At 42.2% G+C, this 17,673-nt stretch overlaps 1 protein-coding gene across 6 annotated transcripts in view; it reads right to left on the reverse strand.

Annotated features, from left to right (window-relative positions):
• Positions 1 to 17,673, reverse strand: part of mylka (myosin, light chain kinase a) — a 150,963-nt gene that overhangs the window by 5,400 nt on the left and 127,890 nt on the right. For all 6 annotated transcript variants that reach the window (XM_060929983.1, XM_060929984.1, XM_060929982.1 and 3 more), the window contains exons 22-29: positions 15,197 to 15,514; positions 15,063 to 15,095; positions 14,820 to 14,910; positions 14,520 to 14,723; positions 11,057 to 11,274; positions 7,468 to 7,591; positions 6,524 to 6,676; positions 2,928 to 3,051 (exon numbers count right to left, since the gene is read on the reverse strand). In XM_060929983.1, coding sequence (XP_060785966.1) covers positions 2,928 to 3,051; positions 6,524 to 6,676; positions 7,468 to 7,591; positions 11,057 to 11,274; positions 14,520 to 14,723; positions 14,820 to 14,910; positions 15,063 to 15,095; positions 15,197 to 15,514 — 1,265 coding nt within the window. The remainder of the gene's footprint in view (positions 1 to 2,927; positions 3,052 to 6,523; positions 6,677 to 7,467; positions 7,592 to 11,056; positions 11,275 to 14,519; positions 14,724 to 14,819; positions 14,911 to 15,062; positions 15,096 to 15,196; positions 15,515 to 17,673) is intronic.

A 17,673-nucleotide genomic window follows, 5' to 3' on the forward strand; every position in this document is an offset into this window, starting at 1 on the left:
TGGATATGAATGTCATGGCAATATTTGGGCTTTCAGTAATTTCTTTGAACTGTTTTTCTGTGGCAGAATGACTGTACAGCATACATCTTTAATAAAAAAAAAACACTAGAATTTGGTGCACAAGTTTTAATTTTCTTTGGGTTTTCTGAAATCAACACAGGGTCAAAATTATACATACAGCACACCTTTGGGTAAAATGTCTCTTCGCAAGATTCGCCTTGACCAAGCATTTTTGTTCATCATGAACAAGCTTCTGCCAGCATTCTGGTTGGATATTTCACGAATCTTCATAGTAGAATTGGTAGAGTTCAATTAAATTTGTTTTTTTTCCTTCACACAGACTTGAATTAAAAGCACAGTCCATATATTTTCAATAGGGTTGAAGTCAGGACTTGTTTTAAGCTTAAATGTTAGCCTGCTTTATCCTCCACAACCAGCTCTGATGTGTGTTTGGGTTCACTGTCTTGTTGTAACTCCCAAGTCCCAAGTTGTGTTCAAGTTTCTGATGGTTTATGGGACATTCCACCGAATGGGTGCCATTTGCTTGTTGACTCCCAAATTAAACTTAATTTGTTATATCTTTTCAACACTGATTATAATAACACACATATTTAACTATTCAAAATGTGTATTGGTCAACCTCAGGCTACGTTGTTTATTTTTTTTACAAGGTTTGGAAGTCAAAGATGGCTGCATACTCTTTATATGAGTAACAGGACTGAAAGTAACAGGACTGAGTTTTTAGCCTAGGATTAGCTAATACATGGAATTAAGCCACATGGCGTCATCACTAATAGCATGACCACACTTAGCACATTCTAGTGATTTACCAAAAATCTGTATTTTTAAAATAAACAAATATCATCTAAGAAATAATTTAAGTAACAGGACAGTATGTTGACAGTGACCTTATCAGTCAAAGTAAAAAAAAAAAAAATCATCAAATATACAGAAAAGTAAATGAGAGAACTAACTTTTGGTCTTCCCATGGCCTTCAGAAGACACAACTGATGTAACTTCTTGTTGAGCATGTGATTTATGGAATGTTCCAAATTTGTCAGATGGGGTAATATGTTTGGGTAACAGGACTGAGTGAAAACCCAGGGACACGACTAAAATGTGTATTTTAACTAAGATATTGTGGGTTTCTTATGAAAAAAATATATTTAAACCATGGATAGGATATGGAGTCACACAACAGTGCAAAAGAAATACTGTTTCTGAAGGATTTTAATCATAATATTTCATAGTTGAGTATAAAGTTAGAGTGCGGGGACAGGTAACACATGCTATTTTTCAGTGTTTTAGGTAGTTTTTATTAATCCTTACAATTATATATCTTAAATTTGAAATCAGATCAATGTGCAGAACATTCTGCGTAATAAGGACATTTATTTTAAAGTACATTTTTATGTGCATTTATACATAATTTTCTAGGGACGGAAATGGCACCGATTTGGTGGAATGGCTCTTATGCTGAAGAATTCTGAGGTAGCCCTCCTTCTTCATTATTCCATCCACTTTATGCAATGAACCAGTTCCATTGGCAGCAAAACAGCCCCAGAGCATGATGATCCTACCACCACCATCAGCTGGTACAGTATCCCTCTGTACATGGTGATCATTGTGGCCAAACAAGTCAATCTTTGTCTCATCTGACCATACAGTTGTTCTCCAGAAGGCTTTTTCTTTGTCCATGTGGTCAGCTTCAAACTTTAGTTAAAGCTTGAAGGTGTCAATTTTGGAGCAGAAGGTTATTTCTTGGATAGCAGCCTTTAATCTACGGTGATCTGAACTGTAGACAGTGATCCATCAGCTTCCAGTTCATGGCAGGGCTGTGCCATGGTGGTTCCCAGGTTGTTCCTGACCATCCAAACCAATTTCCTTTCAGCTGAGGGTGACAGTTTGGGTTTTCTTGAAGCAAAGTGGCTTGGCAAAGTGACTACAGCTCACAATAACTTGGATACAATTGTTTGAACTGATCTTGGAATTTGCACTTGTTTAGAAATGGCTCCAAGAGACCTTCCGGAGTTGTGTATATCTGCAGTCCTCTTTCTCAGATCTGCACTGAGCTCCTTGGACTTTCCTATTTTACTGTATGTTGGTTAATCCAGTGAGTGCTGTAAACAAACCCTTTTTAATCAAGGCACAGAGAAGCTACCAGCTGTAGTCAATCATGATCACTAACAGGAAGTTAAGAGACCTTGGCCTTGGCAGGATAAGAGACATTTTGGAAGTTTCAGCACCTCTGAATTAATAATCTAAGTGAGTGTACGTAAATTTTTGACCCTGTATGTACAATTTTGACCCTGTGTTGATTTCAGAAAACCCAAAGAAAATTAAAACTTGTGCACCAAATTCTAGTGTTCAAAGAAATTACTGAAAGCCCAAATACTGCCATGACATTCATGTCACTGTATGTAAACTTCTGACCACACTGTAGAATAATCCAATGACTAAAAAACTGTTTCCTTGATGAGGCCTTACAGACTCTTGCCGTCTATTCCAGAAGGTTTCTCTTAAACTTTTCAAAGAGGCTGAGCACAGAGACTGCTCGCCTCTACTAGCTTTTATGTCGAAACTAGTAAAACCACTTGGCAAAAATACATTCTGCTTCAAAAAATATTTACACATGGACATTAACTTCAATATTTACATTTGATATAAGTATTCCATACTTTACAGCACAACGGTGTGTATATATTAGTAATAATGCACTTTCTACGTCAGTTACATGATCATAGATTTGAAACAACAGCACTTCAGAATAAGATAACTTTTCTTTCTTTGGCTTTCTTTTTTTCTTTAAGTGCAGGTATATACACAGTTATATGCCTGCACCCCAGTACTGTAATATTATTGCCTCTGGTACTAATCTTAAAGTTGCACACCGACATACACTCGAGTTATACACTGTCTCAGCTCACCTGCCACTTTCTCCTCAGGATGTATTTCTTCATCCTTTCCTTGGACAGCTTCTTGGCTTCCATATTCTTGGTGTCCTGTTTAAGCCAGGGGTGCTGAAAACACTGCTCACAGGTGAGACGAGCCCTAAGTAAACACCGTTACTCAGCTTCATATCGAAACCACTTCTTTCATCTCTGACTTTTAAACTGAGCTGCAATGACTGAATGGTTTATCACAGAGTTACTCTCGAGAGCCAATTTTACGCTTAAATACAGCACGTCCTAATACCCTGAAGGAATTACTGTAATATGTACAGACAATCAAACAGCGCTCAATAATTAGATCATCACTCAGAGGAATGTAAAAGTAACGGAGTAAGTAACCTCATTTAGATCTCATCAGGGACTTAACACACTAACACATTCACTACGAAAGATAGTCAACCCCTCTCCACAGTCTGGACTGAAAACGTCTCATCTCATTATCTCTAGCCGCTTTATCTTGTTCTTAGGCAAGCTGGAGCCTATCCCAGCTGACTACGGGTGAAAGGCAGGGTACACCCTGGACAAGTCGCCAGGTCATCACAGGGCTGACACATATGGCCCTTTTCCACTACCCTTTTTCAGCTCGCTTCAGCTCGCTTCAGCCCGACACGGCTCGCGTTTCGACTACCTCAGAACAGCACGACTCAGCTCGCTTCAGCCCTGCTTAGCACCCAAAACTCGCACGGTTTTGGAGTGGGGCTGAAGCGAGCCAAACCGAGCCGAGTGAGGCTGGGGGCGTGAGCAGACATTCCCCTGTGCACTGATTGGTGAGGAGGAGTGTCCTCACATGCCCACACACGCCCCGCGAGCACGCTGGGATCTGTAAACACGGTAAACCCGGAAGAAGAAGAATTACGAGAATTTCTGAAGCCTTATGCGCCTCGCCTCATCTATACGCTCTTGCCAGTATCTGTTGGCGTTGTCGGTGACAACAAGCCACAGCACCAAGACCAGCAACACTAACGACTCCATATTTATTGTTTACTATCCGGGTCGTGAGACTACCGCTTAAAAGATCACTGATGTCACTGTTTGCGCCACCTAACGACATCACGTGACGTCCACCCACTTTCGCTAACTCCACCCAATGTGTCCACCCACTTCCAGCCAGCACGGTTCAGCATGGTTGTAGTCGAAATGCAACTCCAACAGCCCCACTCAGCTCGACTCAGCCCGACTCAGCACGGCACGGCTCAGCTCAACTCAGCCGCGTTGGTAGTGGAAAAGCGGCAATAGACACAGACAACCATTCACTCTCACATTCACACCTACGGTCAATTTAGAGTCACCAGTTAACCTAACCTGCATGTCTTTGGACTGTGGGGGAAACCGGAGCACCCGGAGGAAACCCACGCGGACACGGGGAGAACATGCAAACTCCACACAGAAAGGCCCTTGCCGGCCACGGGGCTCGAACCCGGACCTTCTTGCTGTGAGGCGACAGCGCTAACCACTACACCACCATGCCGCCCCGGATTGAAAACATGTCAGAGGAAATAAAAATCAACCTCTTTAAACTCACACAAAACTAAATATCCCCCTGCTATAATGTGAAATGCATGACAGACTTACACACTGTATACTGTATATATCACAGATGCAAGTGAATACTTCTGTTAGACACGGGGAAAACGGATTATATTTACAGCTGAGAAAGATTTAAAAAAGCAAGCTGCCCAAACCGATATAATGAAGTGGCAGGTCTCTGCATCTCTGATGTTTAAGGTCAATGGATGATTAACAGTTGTTCCACGAAATCGAGTCGTACATGAGTTGATAGCCGAGTTAGCTATTAGTCATGTATGACGAGATTGAGTGGAATAACTGTTTTATTCTATCCATATTCGCTGGATTTTGAGAAAAAGAACATTTTTATTTTTTGCAAATTCGAAAAATAAAAACTTTATACAAAACGTCCGACAAAATCATTTCCAATTAGAATGTAAAAAAAAAAAACGGCGAAATGACAGTTGCAATTTGTGAAAAATGCTATAATAATAATTCTTGAGGGCGGCATGGTGGTGTAGTGGTTAGTGCTGTCACCTCACAGCAAGAAGGTCCTGGGTTCGAGCCCCGTGGCCGGCGAGGGTCTTTCTGTGCGGAGTTTGCATGTTGTGTCCGTGTGGGTTTCCTCCGGGTGCTCCGGTTTCCCCCACAGTCCAAAGACATGCAGGTTAGGTTAACTGGTGACTCTAAATTGAGCGTAGGTGTGAATGTGAGTGTGAATGGTTGTCTGTGTCTCTGTGTCAGCCCTGTGATGACCTGGCGACTTGTCCATGGTGTACCCCGCCTTTCACCCGTAGTCAGCTGGGATAGGCTCCAGCTTGCCTGCGACCCTGTAGAACAGGATAAAGCGGCTACAGATAATGAGATGAGATGAGAATAATTCTTGAAAAAAAAAAAAGAAGATACGTTCTTCCCATCAAATACTTTCATTTAATATTTTGTTGCTTTTTTTTTAAAATTATTTGTGGTTTTGTTTTCGAATAGAGTTTGTATTTCGTCCTCAGTTGGTTCACACACGCTACGCCATTTTGTTTTTCTCTACTCACAGTATATGAGCTGATAGCCTAGTAGCAGAGTAGGCAATCAGAGCGCGCGATTGCTCATATCCAGTGAATGTGGATAGGATAATAACTAATATATCTGTGCAGCCCCTGCTTTATGTTTTATGTTGATGTATTCATTTCTTTTGTGTCTTTTCCTTAAAATCGCACCAGACTCATGAAAACAAGTATAGCCAGAAAATGCAGCTTATATCAATATAAGCATTGCTCCATAATGAAACTAATATAATTCCTGCATCTCTGGCATTTCATTTTGTATAAGAATATCTGGTGTTTTGAGAGATACTACATCATTAAAGGAGAACTGAAGTCATTTTTAAACTTGCTTTATTTCTTAATTAACGTGTTATTAAATTACGTTTTTGGTTTTAGTAACCTTATATCGTGACTCGTATTGGCAACTAATTGCAATTAAATATTATACTTATCGGCCTATTCGGTTTTTAGCCATGTTGAATTTAGTTCTTTTGGTCCACGGCACGTGTCGCTTATCTGCGCGATCTTCACGAGACTTGTGTGAGACTTCGATACGTGAAGTGTCAGCCAGGTATCGGTGCCGCCATTTTGAAAACTGTTTTCCAAACGAAATATTGCACAAAAACGAGTTTAAATGACGATTCCTGCCTACTTTTTTAAAACTTTCCTGATTGCTATCAAAACAAACAAAACTTCCAGCTTGATTATATCAGCATTCGAAAGATGGCGCGCGCGTCTTTTGATCATGTTGGCAGATGTTGGTCACTTGGATTTCCGCTGTACGTTTTACTTCCGTTCTACGATGTCTCGCACAGGTCTCAGCGAATCTCGTTTACGGCCATTGCTTTGACATATGGACTGATATATTACAGAGCATATTTCAAGCACTCATAACTTGCTATAGCAGTGACAAAATAGCTATCAAAAATGCATTCCTATATTTAATAAAGTGAGAGAAATCGAATTTTGATAATAAAAAATAATTTGCTTTCAGTTCTCCTTTAAAAATAACAATGAGACCGAGCCTACTTCTTGTCTTTCTTCAGGAGACTGCTGATGAAGTCTTTAGCCTCTTCTGAAATTTCATCAAATGCTTCATCCTCAAAATCCCACGTTGCTGATGTAACGTTGGACAGCGTCTCATTTTCGTTATCCCCCATGAACGGGGATAACCCACTCACACTGAGAGAAAGAAAAGGGGGTGGGGTGGATAAGGGTCAGAGTAAAGACAGAAGACAAACAGAGATGAAACTGAGTGACTTGTCGGGGGGTTGTGCGACAGCTGGCTGTGGTCACACCGAGTAATTCCATCATTCTGCACTCAAAGCAGTAGCTGTGAGTGATTACTATTATTTGGCTCTAATTACGCTGATCACTGTCAGATTATTCTGAATAACACTCCACCCAGAACAGATGGAAACAGAATACTACACAGATGCTTCTATACACTACCGCTGTTATTTCATCAGCCTTTAAATACATCCTGTATGTATGTGAAGTGCTCTGGTGTCAAACACAGCGGGACAGTTTCTTTCTGCTGAGCTCACGTCCATTTTATTGCAGAGCTGCAATTTCCCTTAACCCTCAAAAACATTGTCTTAATCTTCCTGCGCTTTACAGTTAAGCCACTTGCGCTGGCCTGGCTGGAAGCTGGAATCCCAGGACTAGCATTAAGAGGAAAGATCAGAGAGAGGCCACAGCACTACCGCAGAGAGACAGACTTCTGCAAACACCGCTGAGATCACATGAGCGCCGGTTCAGTAGTATAAACACAGGGGGTGAGAGAGTCCACGCATACTTCCCTCCATATGGACACGGATTCTCTGTCTACAGCTGGGGATGTATAATCTCAGTCTGACTACCACCTGCTCTCACACACACACTAAAGCCAAACAAACCAACTGATCTCCTGACACACTAAGAAATCTGTAACTGAGATGACTGGAGCCAAAGCCAAAATAAACGTTACTCACAGTATATAGCAGATGACGCCGATACTCCACATGTCTGTAGTGTAGCTGATCGCTTCATAGTTGATCACTTCTGGAGCTACAAACTCTGGAGTTCCAAACAGCACCTTCAGTGAGCCAGCATTTTCTGTTGTTTAAGAGAGATTTACATTTAAGCACAACTAGCACAGACTGTGGTAACAATCAGTAATAAGTACATAGACACTGGAGTGTTTTTGATGTTTTATTCGCTGTACAGTAACTATGACTAAATGTGAACTGATATAATGTATAATAGAATGGTTTACAGAGGGATGACTTATGTATAATAATAATAATAATAATAATAATAATAACAACAACAACAAGTGCCCTGAGAGCACAATGTCCCCCGCTGGAAACTAGGCCATAACTCTGGTAAAATGCAACTGAATTGAACGAAATTGCAATATGCGTATTACCGACATATAACAAAAAATCCTGTCAAGTTTCATGAAATTTTTCCAAAAATTGTGAGAGGAGTGGATTTCAGAAGGTGAGTACCCTTCCTGGGACAGACAGACAGACGGACATCGCCACGACATAATCCCCCTTCAGGCCTTTCGGCCAGCGGGGGACGAAAACTTTTTGCCAAATTACATGAAATTCCTCCAAAAATTGTGAGGGGAGTTGATTTCAGAAAGCAAGCACACCTTGATGAAATTGCCAAAGTACAAGTTTGTTAATAATCAAGGGCATAACTCTGGTAAAATTTGCCCAAATTAAACGAAATTTCACTATACGTATAACTGTCATATAACAAAGCCTTTTGCCAAGTTTGGTGAAATTCCTCCACAAATTGTGAGAGGAGTTGATTTCAGAAGAATGTACACCCTCGTGAAATTGTCAAAGTACAAGTTATTTCATCAAGGGTCAAAACTCTGGTCAAATTTTCACAAATTTAAAATCGCAATATGCGTATTACCATCATATAACAAGGCCTTTTGCCAAGCTTCGAGAAATTCGTCCAAAAATTGCGAGAGGAGTTGATTTCAGAAGGCAAACACGCACTCATGAAATTGTCAAATTATAATTTTGTTAATCAAGGGCTGTAACTCTGGTAAAATGTGATTGAATTGAACAAAATTACAATGTGCGTATTACTGATATATAACAAAGAATCCTGCCAAGTTTCGTGAAATTCCTCCACAAATTGCGAGAGGAGTTGATTTCAGAAGGTGATCACCCTTCCCGGGATGGTGGGAAATCGCCATGACATACTTAATCCCTCTTCGGGCCTTTCGGCCAGTGGGGGATAAAAACTGTATTTTTTATTTTGCTAATACCGTACTATAGAGAGCAAAAGTTTGCATTCCCTTAGGACAAAATGGATAACATGATGAAATGTATTTCATTTTGTAGTTATATTTATAGCAACAAGACGTTTAGGGTTTTAAGTCTCACAGATGTTCTTTATTATTACATGCAACACAAATGACCAAACAGTACGTGTTAATAATAAAATATTTATTAAGGAAAAAAAAATTAAAATGATGTCAGTTTCAAGAGTTCAAACTTTAGTTGTGTCCTCTGAACAGCTTCTGAAACTATCGTCAAATCAGGTCTGGAGGTTACAAGTAGGGCTGAACGATATGGACAAAATTTCATACCTTGATATTCATGCCAGATATCTCGATATCGATACGATAAAATATGACTACGGGTTCAGTGAAAACCAAGCATTTTTCAGAAAAAATAAAATCATCATAATACAAAAAAATGTGGAAAGTGCAGTTTTATTTTTAAGGACTCACTGCCAGTCATCAACATTAACATAAATTACGAATAAATAAATTATAAATCAAACATTTTACCGCAGCTCTGCTTTAACAATAAATAACAAATGCAGCAGCTGGTAGAACATTGGAAGTGCACTGAAGTGCAACATCTTATATTCTTCAAAAGATCACATAACTGTATGCAGAAAATGCATTTGCTACTAAAGCCGCTTTTCCACTACAAACGCGTCTGAGTTGGGCTGAGCCGTGCCGTGCTGAGTTGGGCTGAGTCGAGCTGAGTGGAGCTGTTGGAGTTGCATTTCGACTACAACCGCGCTGAACCGTGCTGGCTGGAAGTGGGTGGACACATTGGGTGGAGTTAGCGAAAGTGGGTGGACGTCACGTGATGTCGTTAGGCGGCGCAAACAGTGACATCAGTGAGCTTTTAAGCGGTAGTCTCACGACCCGGATAGTAAACAATAAACATGGAGGACATGGAGTCGTTAGTGTTGCTGGTCTTGGTGCTGTGGCTTGTTGTCACCGACAACGCCAACAGATACTGGCAAGAGCGTATAGATGAGGCGAGGCGCATAAGGCTTCATAATTCTCGTAATTCGTAATTCTTCTTCTTCCGGGTTTACGGTGTTTACAGATCCCAGCGTGCTCGCGGGGCGTGTGTGGGCATGTGAGGACATTCCTCCTCACCAATCAGTGCACAGGGGAGTGTCTCCTCACGCCCCTAGGCCCACTCGGCTCGGTTGAGCTCACTTCAGCCCTACTCCAAAACCGTGCGAGTTTTGGGTGCTAAGCAGGGCTGAAGCGAGCTGAGTCATGCTGCTCTGAGATAGTCGAAACGCGAGCTGTGTCGGGCTGAAGTGAGCTGAAGCGAGCTGAAGCGAGCTGAAAAAGGGTAGTGGAAAAGGGCCATAATAGAACAGGTACCATGTCTTTTGCAATGTGGTATGTTATAGCGTCTATAATTTCTTTATGTCTGGTGGACGTCGACTCGTACGGTGTAACGCTACTGAACGCATCAGCAATCAAACTTTGCTTTGGCTTATTTTGGGATGACTGAGAAGTCCCCGGTGTTTCTCTCATTGTCATACACCCTTCGTGCAGCACGCAATGGTGTTGTTTCAGGTGGTGAAACATGTTTGTTGTGCTACCTTGCTTCGTCGCAATTTTTGCTAAGCACGACCTGCACAACACCTCACTCTGGTTAACATCGTCCTTTTTGAATCCAAAACACCTCCAAATAATGGAGGATGATTTATGTTTTGGCACCAAGTCAGATTCTGCACCGCCACCGGCCGCATTATCTTCCGCACTCATTTTCTTTCTTTCTTTTTAATTTCCCCGCTGTGTCTGTAGTGTGCGCGCGTCGGTCTCCGTCTCCCTCACATGTTTGTCATTGGTTGGCTTCAGCTGTCTATCCACAGCAAGCATGAAATAAGGTTTGTGGTTGGCTGGCCTTAACGGTGCATTCAAGGGCAATCGTAAAAATGATGTTTGTTGTGACTGCCAGAGCTGTACATGCAGGGTGAGCGCGGGGAGGGGAAATCCTATATTGTCTATATCGTTGCTTTTTTGATATTAATATCTTGAATTTTCATATCTAGATATAGATACGATAACGATATATCGTTCAGCCCTAGTTACAAGCGTTTTGAAGCAATGTTTTGCTGTCAGTTTTTATCATGTTTTGCATTGTTCTATTATTACAGGATATGTCCGCAATTTATTTGGAACATTCTGGAATTCTGTTTATCGATTTATGTAGATAAATTGTAAAACAGAGGTACTTTTTCCATAAGGGACGCAAACTTTTGCTCTCAACTGACCCCCCATGGACATACCTAGCCTGCGAGCAAGTCCGAAGTCAATGAGTTTGATTTTGCTGCCCGTTTTGTTGACACACATGATGTTCTCCGGTTTGAGGTCCAGGTGAACGATGCCTTTCTTGTGGATGAAATTGACCCCGTCTACAATCTGCAGCATGTATTTAATCACCTCCCTCTCCGTCAGCTCAAAATCCTCATCGATGATCCGCTCAAACAGCTCTCCTCCAGAGACCCTGCACAATATTAAATCATAACCCATTTTGTTTTATGGTTTATAAAGACAACAAAGCTGTGACACAGACTCATGCCTTATATGCCAGTATTACTGTGACCCATAATAATGAAATGTGATCCAGGAAGTGAGAGGAAACGTTCAAATTAATCACCTTTTAGTTTTTTTTTCATGAAGTACTACAAACTGAAGTCTTAAGCTATTCAAAAGGAAACGGTATTTGATTTATTTCTTGTAGAAGGCTTTAATCAAGCAGAATAAACACAGTAATAGCACTGTTAATTAATGGCACTGAAGGAGAAAAGCCAAATAATTAGTGGCTCATCTAAAGAATAGAAGAAAGCACAACTTTATTCATCACGCACTTGTGAAATTTCCTCTCTGCATTTAACCCATCTGAAGCAGTGAACACACACATGCACACACACGTGAGCAACGAGCACACACACATACCCAGAGCAGTGGGCAGCCATGCTAACAGCACCCAGGGAGCAATTGGGAGTTCAGTGCCTCGCTCAAGGGCACCTCAGCCCAAGGTCGTCCCATATTAACCTAACCGCATGTCTTTGGACTGCGGGGGAAACCGGAGCACCCAGAGGAAACCCACGCAGACACGGGGAGAACACGCAAACTCCGCACAGAAAGGCCCTCGCCAGCCGCTGGGTTCGAACCCAGAACCTTCTTGCTGTGAGGCGACCGTGCTAACCACTACACCATCGTGCCGCCCATCTAGTCTACCAGTCAAAAATTTGGGCTCATTTTTCTGTATTTTGACTATTTTTGAAATTGTAGAATAATACTGAAGACATCAAAACTATGAAATAACATATGGAACATATATGGAATTATGTGGGAAACAACAACAACAAAAAAAAAGTGTTAAAACCAAAATGTTTCATATTTTAGATTCTTCAAAGTAGCCACTGTTTACCTTGATGACGCTTTACACACTATGAGCATCATCTTAACCAGCTTCATGAGGGAGTCACCTGGAATGCTTTTCACTTAACAGATGCGCCTCGTCAAAAGTTAATTAGTGCAATTTCTTGCCTTCTTAATGCGTTTGAGATCAAACAGTAAATAGTAAATAATAAGCAGCCAGTACTGTAAATAGCCCTATTCCACATTAATTCATATTATGTCAAGAACCGCTCAGCTAAGTAAAGAGAAATGACATCCATCATTACTTTAAGACATGACGTGTCCTTTAATTAATAAAAACAAAGGAAAACCATAGAAAACCACTGGGCGGCACGGTGGTGTAGTGGTTAGCACTGTTGCCTCACAGCAAGAAGGTTCTGATGTAGTGAAAATTCATTATGTCTGATTATTATAACTACTCTTTTAAGTTCGTTTCTTAAGACACGTATTTTTAAGTATGTTACCTCGCTTGTTGACAGTTTCGGCGAACACTTCCGCCTTCTTCAAAACAGTCACCAGATGTCGAGTGGTGACGTGCCTTATCAGCTGATGTTACTCTATGGAGGCGTGAACGTCCTGCCCAATTTGACAGGTAGTCCACGCCTCCTGCTGTCAGAACAAGAACCTCCGACAGATGCTAGTTCACCCCAAAGATAAAATACAACTGGACAATAAATGCAATATCATATATGAAATCCCTTGCCGTTCATGCAATAAAGTCTATATTGGTGAAACGGGCAGATGCTTCCACACTCGCAGGAAAGAACACCAATTAGAATGTGAAAAAGAAACAACAAAGACTCACAAGATCCGAAAAAGAAAAAGCAAGCCAAGAAAACTTAAAATCAGCCATTTCAGACCACTGCAAACGACAAAAAATCATATTATGAATTGGGAAGAGGCCAGAGTCATTCGCGCTGAAGAGAATAGATATCAGCGTTGGATTTTGGAGGCAGTGGAGATACGTAAGCGGGCGCAGAGGACGATGAACCAGGATGAGGGAGCATACGCGCTGTCACACACCTGGAGCGCAGTCCTGGGCCAGCGACCTGACAGCAGGAGGCGTGGACTACCTGTCAAATTGGGCGGGACGTTCATGCCTCCATAGAGTAACATCAGCTGATAAGGCACGTCACCACTCGACATCTGGTGACTGTTTTGAAGAAGGCGGAAGTGTTCGCCGAAACTGTCAACAAGCGAGGTAACATACTTAAAAATACGTGTCTTAAGAAACGAACTTAAAAGAATAGAAGAAGGTTCTGAGTTTGAGCCCAGTGGCCGGCGAGGGCCTTTCTGTGCGGAGTTTGCATGTTCTCCCCGTGTCTGCATGGGTTTCCTCCGGGTGCTCCGGTTTCCCCCCACAGGTCAAAGACATGTGGTTCGGTTAATATGGGACGGCCTTGGGCTGAGGTGCCCTTGAGCGAGGCACCTGACTCCCGACTGCTCCCCGGGCGCTGTTAGCATGGCTGCCCACTGCTCTGGGTATGTGTGTGTGCTCATTGCTCACGTGTGTGTTCACTGCTTCAGATGGGTTAAATGCAGAGAGGAAATTTCACAAGTGTGTGATGAATAAAGTTGTGCTTTCTTCTATTCTTTCAGTAAGGCATAATAAGCGACCTTTTGCTTTAAAAAAAATAGTAGTCTCAGGTCCAATGAGTGCAGTTTGATAAGGAAATGAGCTGTAGGTTTTACTGAGCATCTTACAGAACCAGCCCCAGTTCTTCTGGACACTTGAACTGTCACACTCGCTTCTTAATTTTGCAGCAAAACATGGGGAGGCCTTGGGCTGAAGTGCCCTTGAGCAAGGTACCCAACCCTTAACTGCTCCCCGGATGCTGTAGCGTGCCTGCCCGCTGCTCTGGGTATGTGTGTGTGCTCATTGCTCATGTGTGTGTTCACTGCTTCAGATGGGTTAAATGCAGAGAGGAATTTCACAAGTGTATGTGTCATGAATAAAGTTGTTGTTGTTCTTCTTGAATTAGAAGGCGTGTCTAAACCTTTGACTGGTACTGTACATCTGACCGCACTTAAGCAGAAATGAAGATGAAGCTATAAAGAGGATGGGTAAGGATCAGATCCTTACTACGAACATATGTACCATCCATCATCTTTCTAGAAATGCAAGTACACAATAAAGCTGTACAAGGTCCCCCCCCCAAAAAAAGAGGCATTTCTGTGTACATTACATTGTCAAATAAACCAAACAATAAGATTTGCCATTGGATTATATTGGATTGATTTAAAAATAGGGCTAAATTAGAAGGAAACAACACTAAAGATGTACAAAATAAACCCAAAACAAAACAAAAAACAAGCCATACTCACATTTCCATTACCATGACCATGTCTGACTTGCTTTCAAAGGCATCAACACACTGCACAAGCTTCGGGTGATGTAGGTCATTCATGATATTAATCTCTTGTCGGACATTCTCTTTCTCTTTTGCTGAGAATGCTTTTATAAATTTCCCTGCCCAGACCTTTTTGGTTGATTTCTCTACCAGTTTAAACACTGTTCCAAATTTGCCCCTAGAACAAATCAAAGAAAACTCACACTGACTCACTGTACACAAAATATGTCTAGAATGAAACTGTATAATAAAGCTATATAGTATTGAAACTCACGATCCCAGCCGGTCGCCCACTTCATACAGGTCTTTAACCTTCATGTCTGTTCTGATGGTGACCTGTCTGTACTCGGGTTGCTTCTCTGATTCTGCCAGTGAAACAATATATATCTATGGGAAAGGCTCATTTATTACGTATTCAATTCCCTACACTGAAGTACCAAAATAATTTACAATCTCAGTCTAAAATAAAAGTCACAACCATCACAAAAATCCAGGAGTGCTGAGGTTTAAATCATACCATCATCTGAAGGCTCAAGATCATCTTTATTCTCTGTTGAATAACAATTAAACATGTTAATATGCCACTGCTGAGCTAAACAAAGATTCAACTTTCAGAACATTTTTACTATTTAAACACTAGGTGGCGCTCACCATCTTCCTCTTCTTCCACTTCCTCCACCCCCACTTCAACAGGGATACTCTCTGCACTTGGCTCCCCAACACCGTAGATATTCCCAGCTCTTACACGAAACTTGTACTTCCTGTCAGGTAGCAGGTTCTGAACGTTGTAAGAGGTGCTGTTACAGGACGCCAGGCCTTTCCATTCCTTATCCACCGAATTCCAGACTTCCAGCTTATAAGACTGAACAGCACTTCCGCCATCATATGTTGGACCATACCATGAGAGGGTCAGACTGGATTTACGGATGTCTGTGACAGCTGGGATGCGTGCAGGAGGGTCGGGTTTGTCTGAAACGCAAAGGGTAAAAGGTCATGGTCAAAAACGAGGCAGCCAGATGAGGAAGAGGAAAATGAATATCTAATGTCAACACTGTTTTATGAAGTCATTCATTCATCTGCTTTATCCTGGTTCAGGGTGGACATGAATCTAGAATCTATTCCAGGAAAAACTGGGCACGACCAGTCCATCGAAGGGCACCATGCACACACATTCACACACTCACAACTTAGACCAGTTAATCTACTTACTGGTACATTTCTGGAAGGTCAGAGGAATTTTGATTTGTAATATTTTGTATATTAGCACAGTGGGTAGCATTTTTGCCTCACAGCTCCAAGGTCCCTAGCGGCATGGTGGTGTAGTGTAGTGTCACCTCACAGCAAGAAGGTTCTGGGTTAGAGCCCAGCGGCCGATGGGGGGCCTTTCTGTGTGGGGTTTGCATGTTCCCCCTGTGTCTGCATGGATTTCCTCCAGTTTCAAAGACATGCGGTTAGGTTAACATGGGGCAGCCGTGGCCTGAGGTTGGGCTGAAGTGCCCTTGAGCAAGGCACCTAACCTCCAACTGCTCCTCAGGTGCTGTAGCATACTGTAGCTGCCCACTGCTCTGGGTATGTGTGTGTGCTCATTGCTCACTTGCGTGTGCATGTATGGGTTAAATGCAGAGAAGGAATTTCACTGTGTGCTTAATTCTGTGCTTGAGTGTACTGTACGTCTGATAAATAAAGGCTTCTTGGCTTGGCTTCTTCTTAATTCTAGAATTGAGTGATTGTCTGTGTGGAGTTTGTGCATGGGTTTCCTCTGGGTTCTCTAGTCTCCTCTAACTGTCCAAAAACATGCCACTAGGTGGATTGGCTTAGATAAATGGCCTCTAGTGGAGATGGTGTGTGTGAATGAGTGCAGGGTTCGAACTTGACCAAAATATCAGCGTAGTGGCGCCAGTCATAACAGCTGGGGGTTCGGGGCTGCCTTAGACCCCAGAAAGCTCACAGGTTCTACATGCTCGGAGATGTATTCTAGTGCATTTCCTGGCATTTGCAGACCTCCCTGAAAGTCACTCTTTTTTGGTAATATTAATGAGATTTTTTTTTGCTAGAAGTTGCTGTGATTGTTTTTGATCGAAGACTAATTATAATTAATATTCAGCTATATTTAGTTAGTTAGCTGTTAGTTATGGCCGGGTTCTTGCCCGAACTGATAATCACTTCATCAGTTTTTCTCTGGCTAGTCAGACACAAGGTACGCCGCCACTCTTGCCAGAGCAGTTGGGGGTTAGGCGCCTTGCTCAAGGGCACTGGAGACAGTCCTGCTGGTTCAGGGAACTGAACCAGCAACATTCTGGTCCCAAAGCTGTTTCTCTAACCATTTGACCATGGCTTCAACTATACAGTATTAGTGACATTCCTGGAATAACAATGGAACAATAAGAATAAAACAACCAGCTGATTCACCAAGTGTCAGCTTGGCACCGTGCAGCGTCATAAAAAAAATTGCCGGGGACCGGCATGTATTACGTGCATGGTGTGTAAGCACCTCTAAATGTGGATAGTACTTTACACAGTATAAGGAAGGAGATAAACTGAACTAGCATGATCAGTGACGATCTCCACACGGAACTACTCGGGCAGCTATGCACTGGGCGCTTATGTGGACGGGGAGTGGAGGATGTCCCAGTGTAGAACATTCGCATGGTGGCGCGCTGTCGCCGCCACGTGGGGATAACAAAAGAAAATTAAACAAAAGCCCATATTTTCAAGATCGACAAGTCTTTTTATTAGTGTAGTGGCAACTTTTACAGGCGTGTTGGCAATATTGTGGGAATAGTGGTAAGGAAGCATTACGTATCAGCCTGATACACTGAAAAGGCTGAGTTAGAACCCTGGAGTGTGTGCATAGTGCTGTGTGATGGATTGCTGGCCCATAAAGGGTGCATTTCTGCTACAGTGTCGTTGAAATGTGGATTTACTGCAACCCTGACCAGGATAAAGCACTTACTGAAGATGAATCAATCAATGTGACTGCCGATGGCCTTCATGGAAAACTGAACTACTTAGGCCAAGTTTACATTAGACCGTATCTGTCTCGTTTTCTTCGCGGATGCACTGTCCGTTTACATTAAAACGCCTGGAAACGCCGGGAAACGGGAATCCGCCAGGGTCCACGTATTCAA

Source organism: Neoarius graeffei, chromosome 9, assembly GCF_027579695.1.
Source record: "Neoarius graeffei isolate fNeoGra1 chromosome 9, fNeoGra1.pri, whole genome shotgun sequence".
NCBI lineage: Eukaryota > Metazoa > Chordata > Actinopteri > Siluriformes > Ariidae > Neoarius > Neoarius graeffei.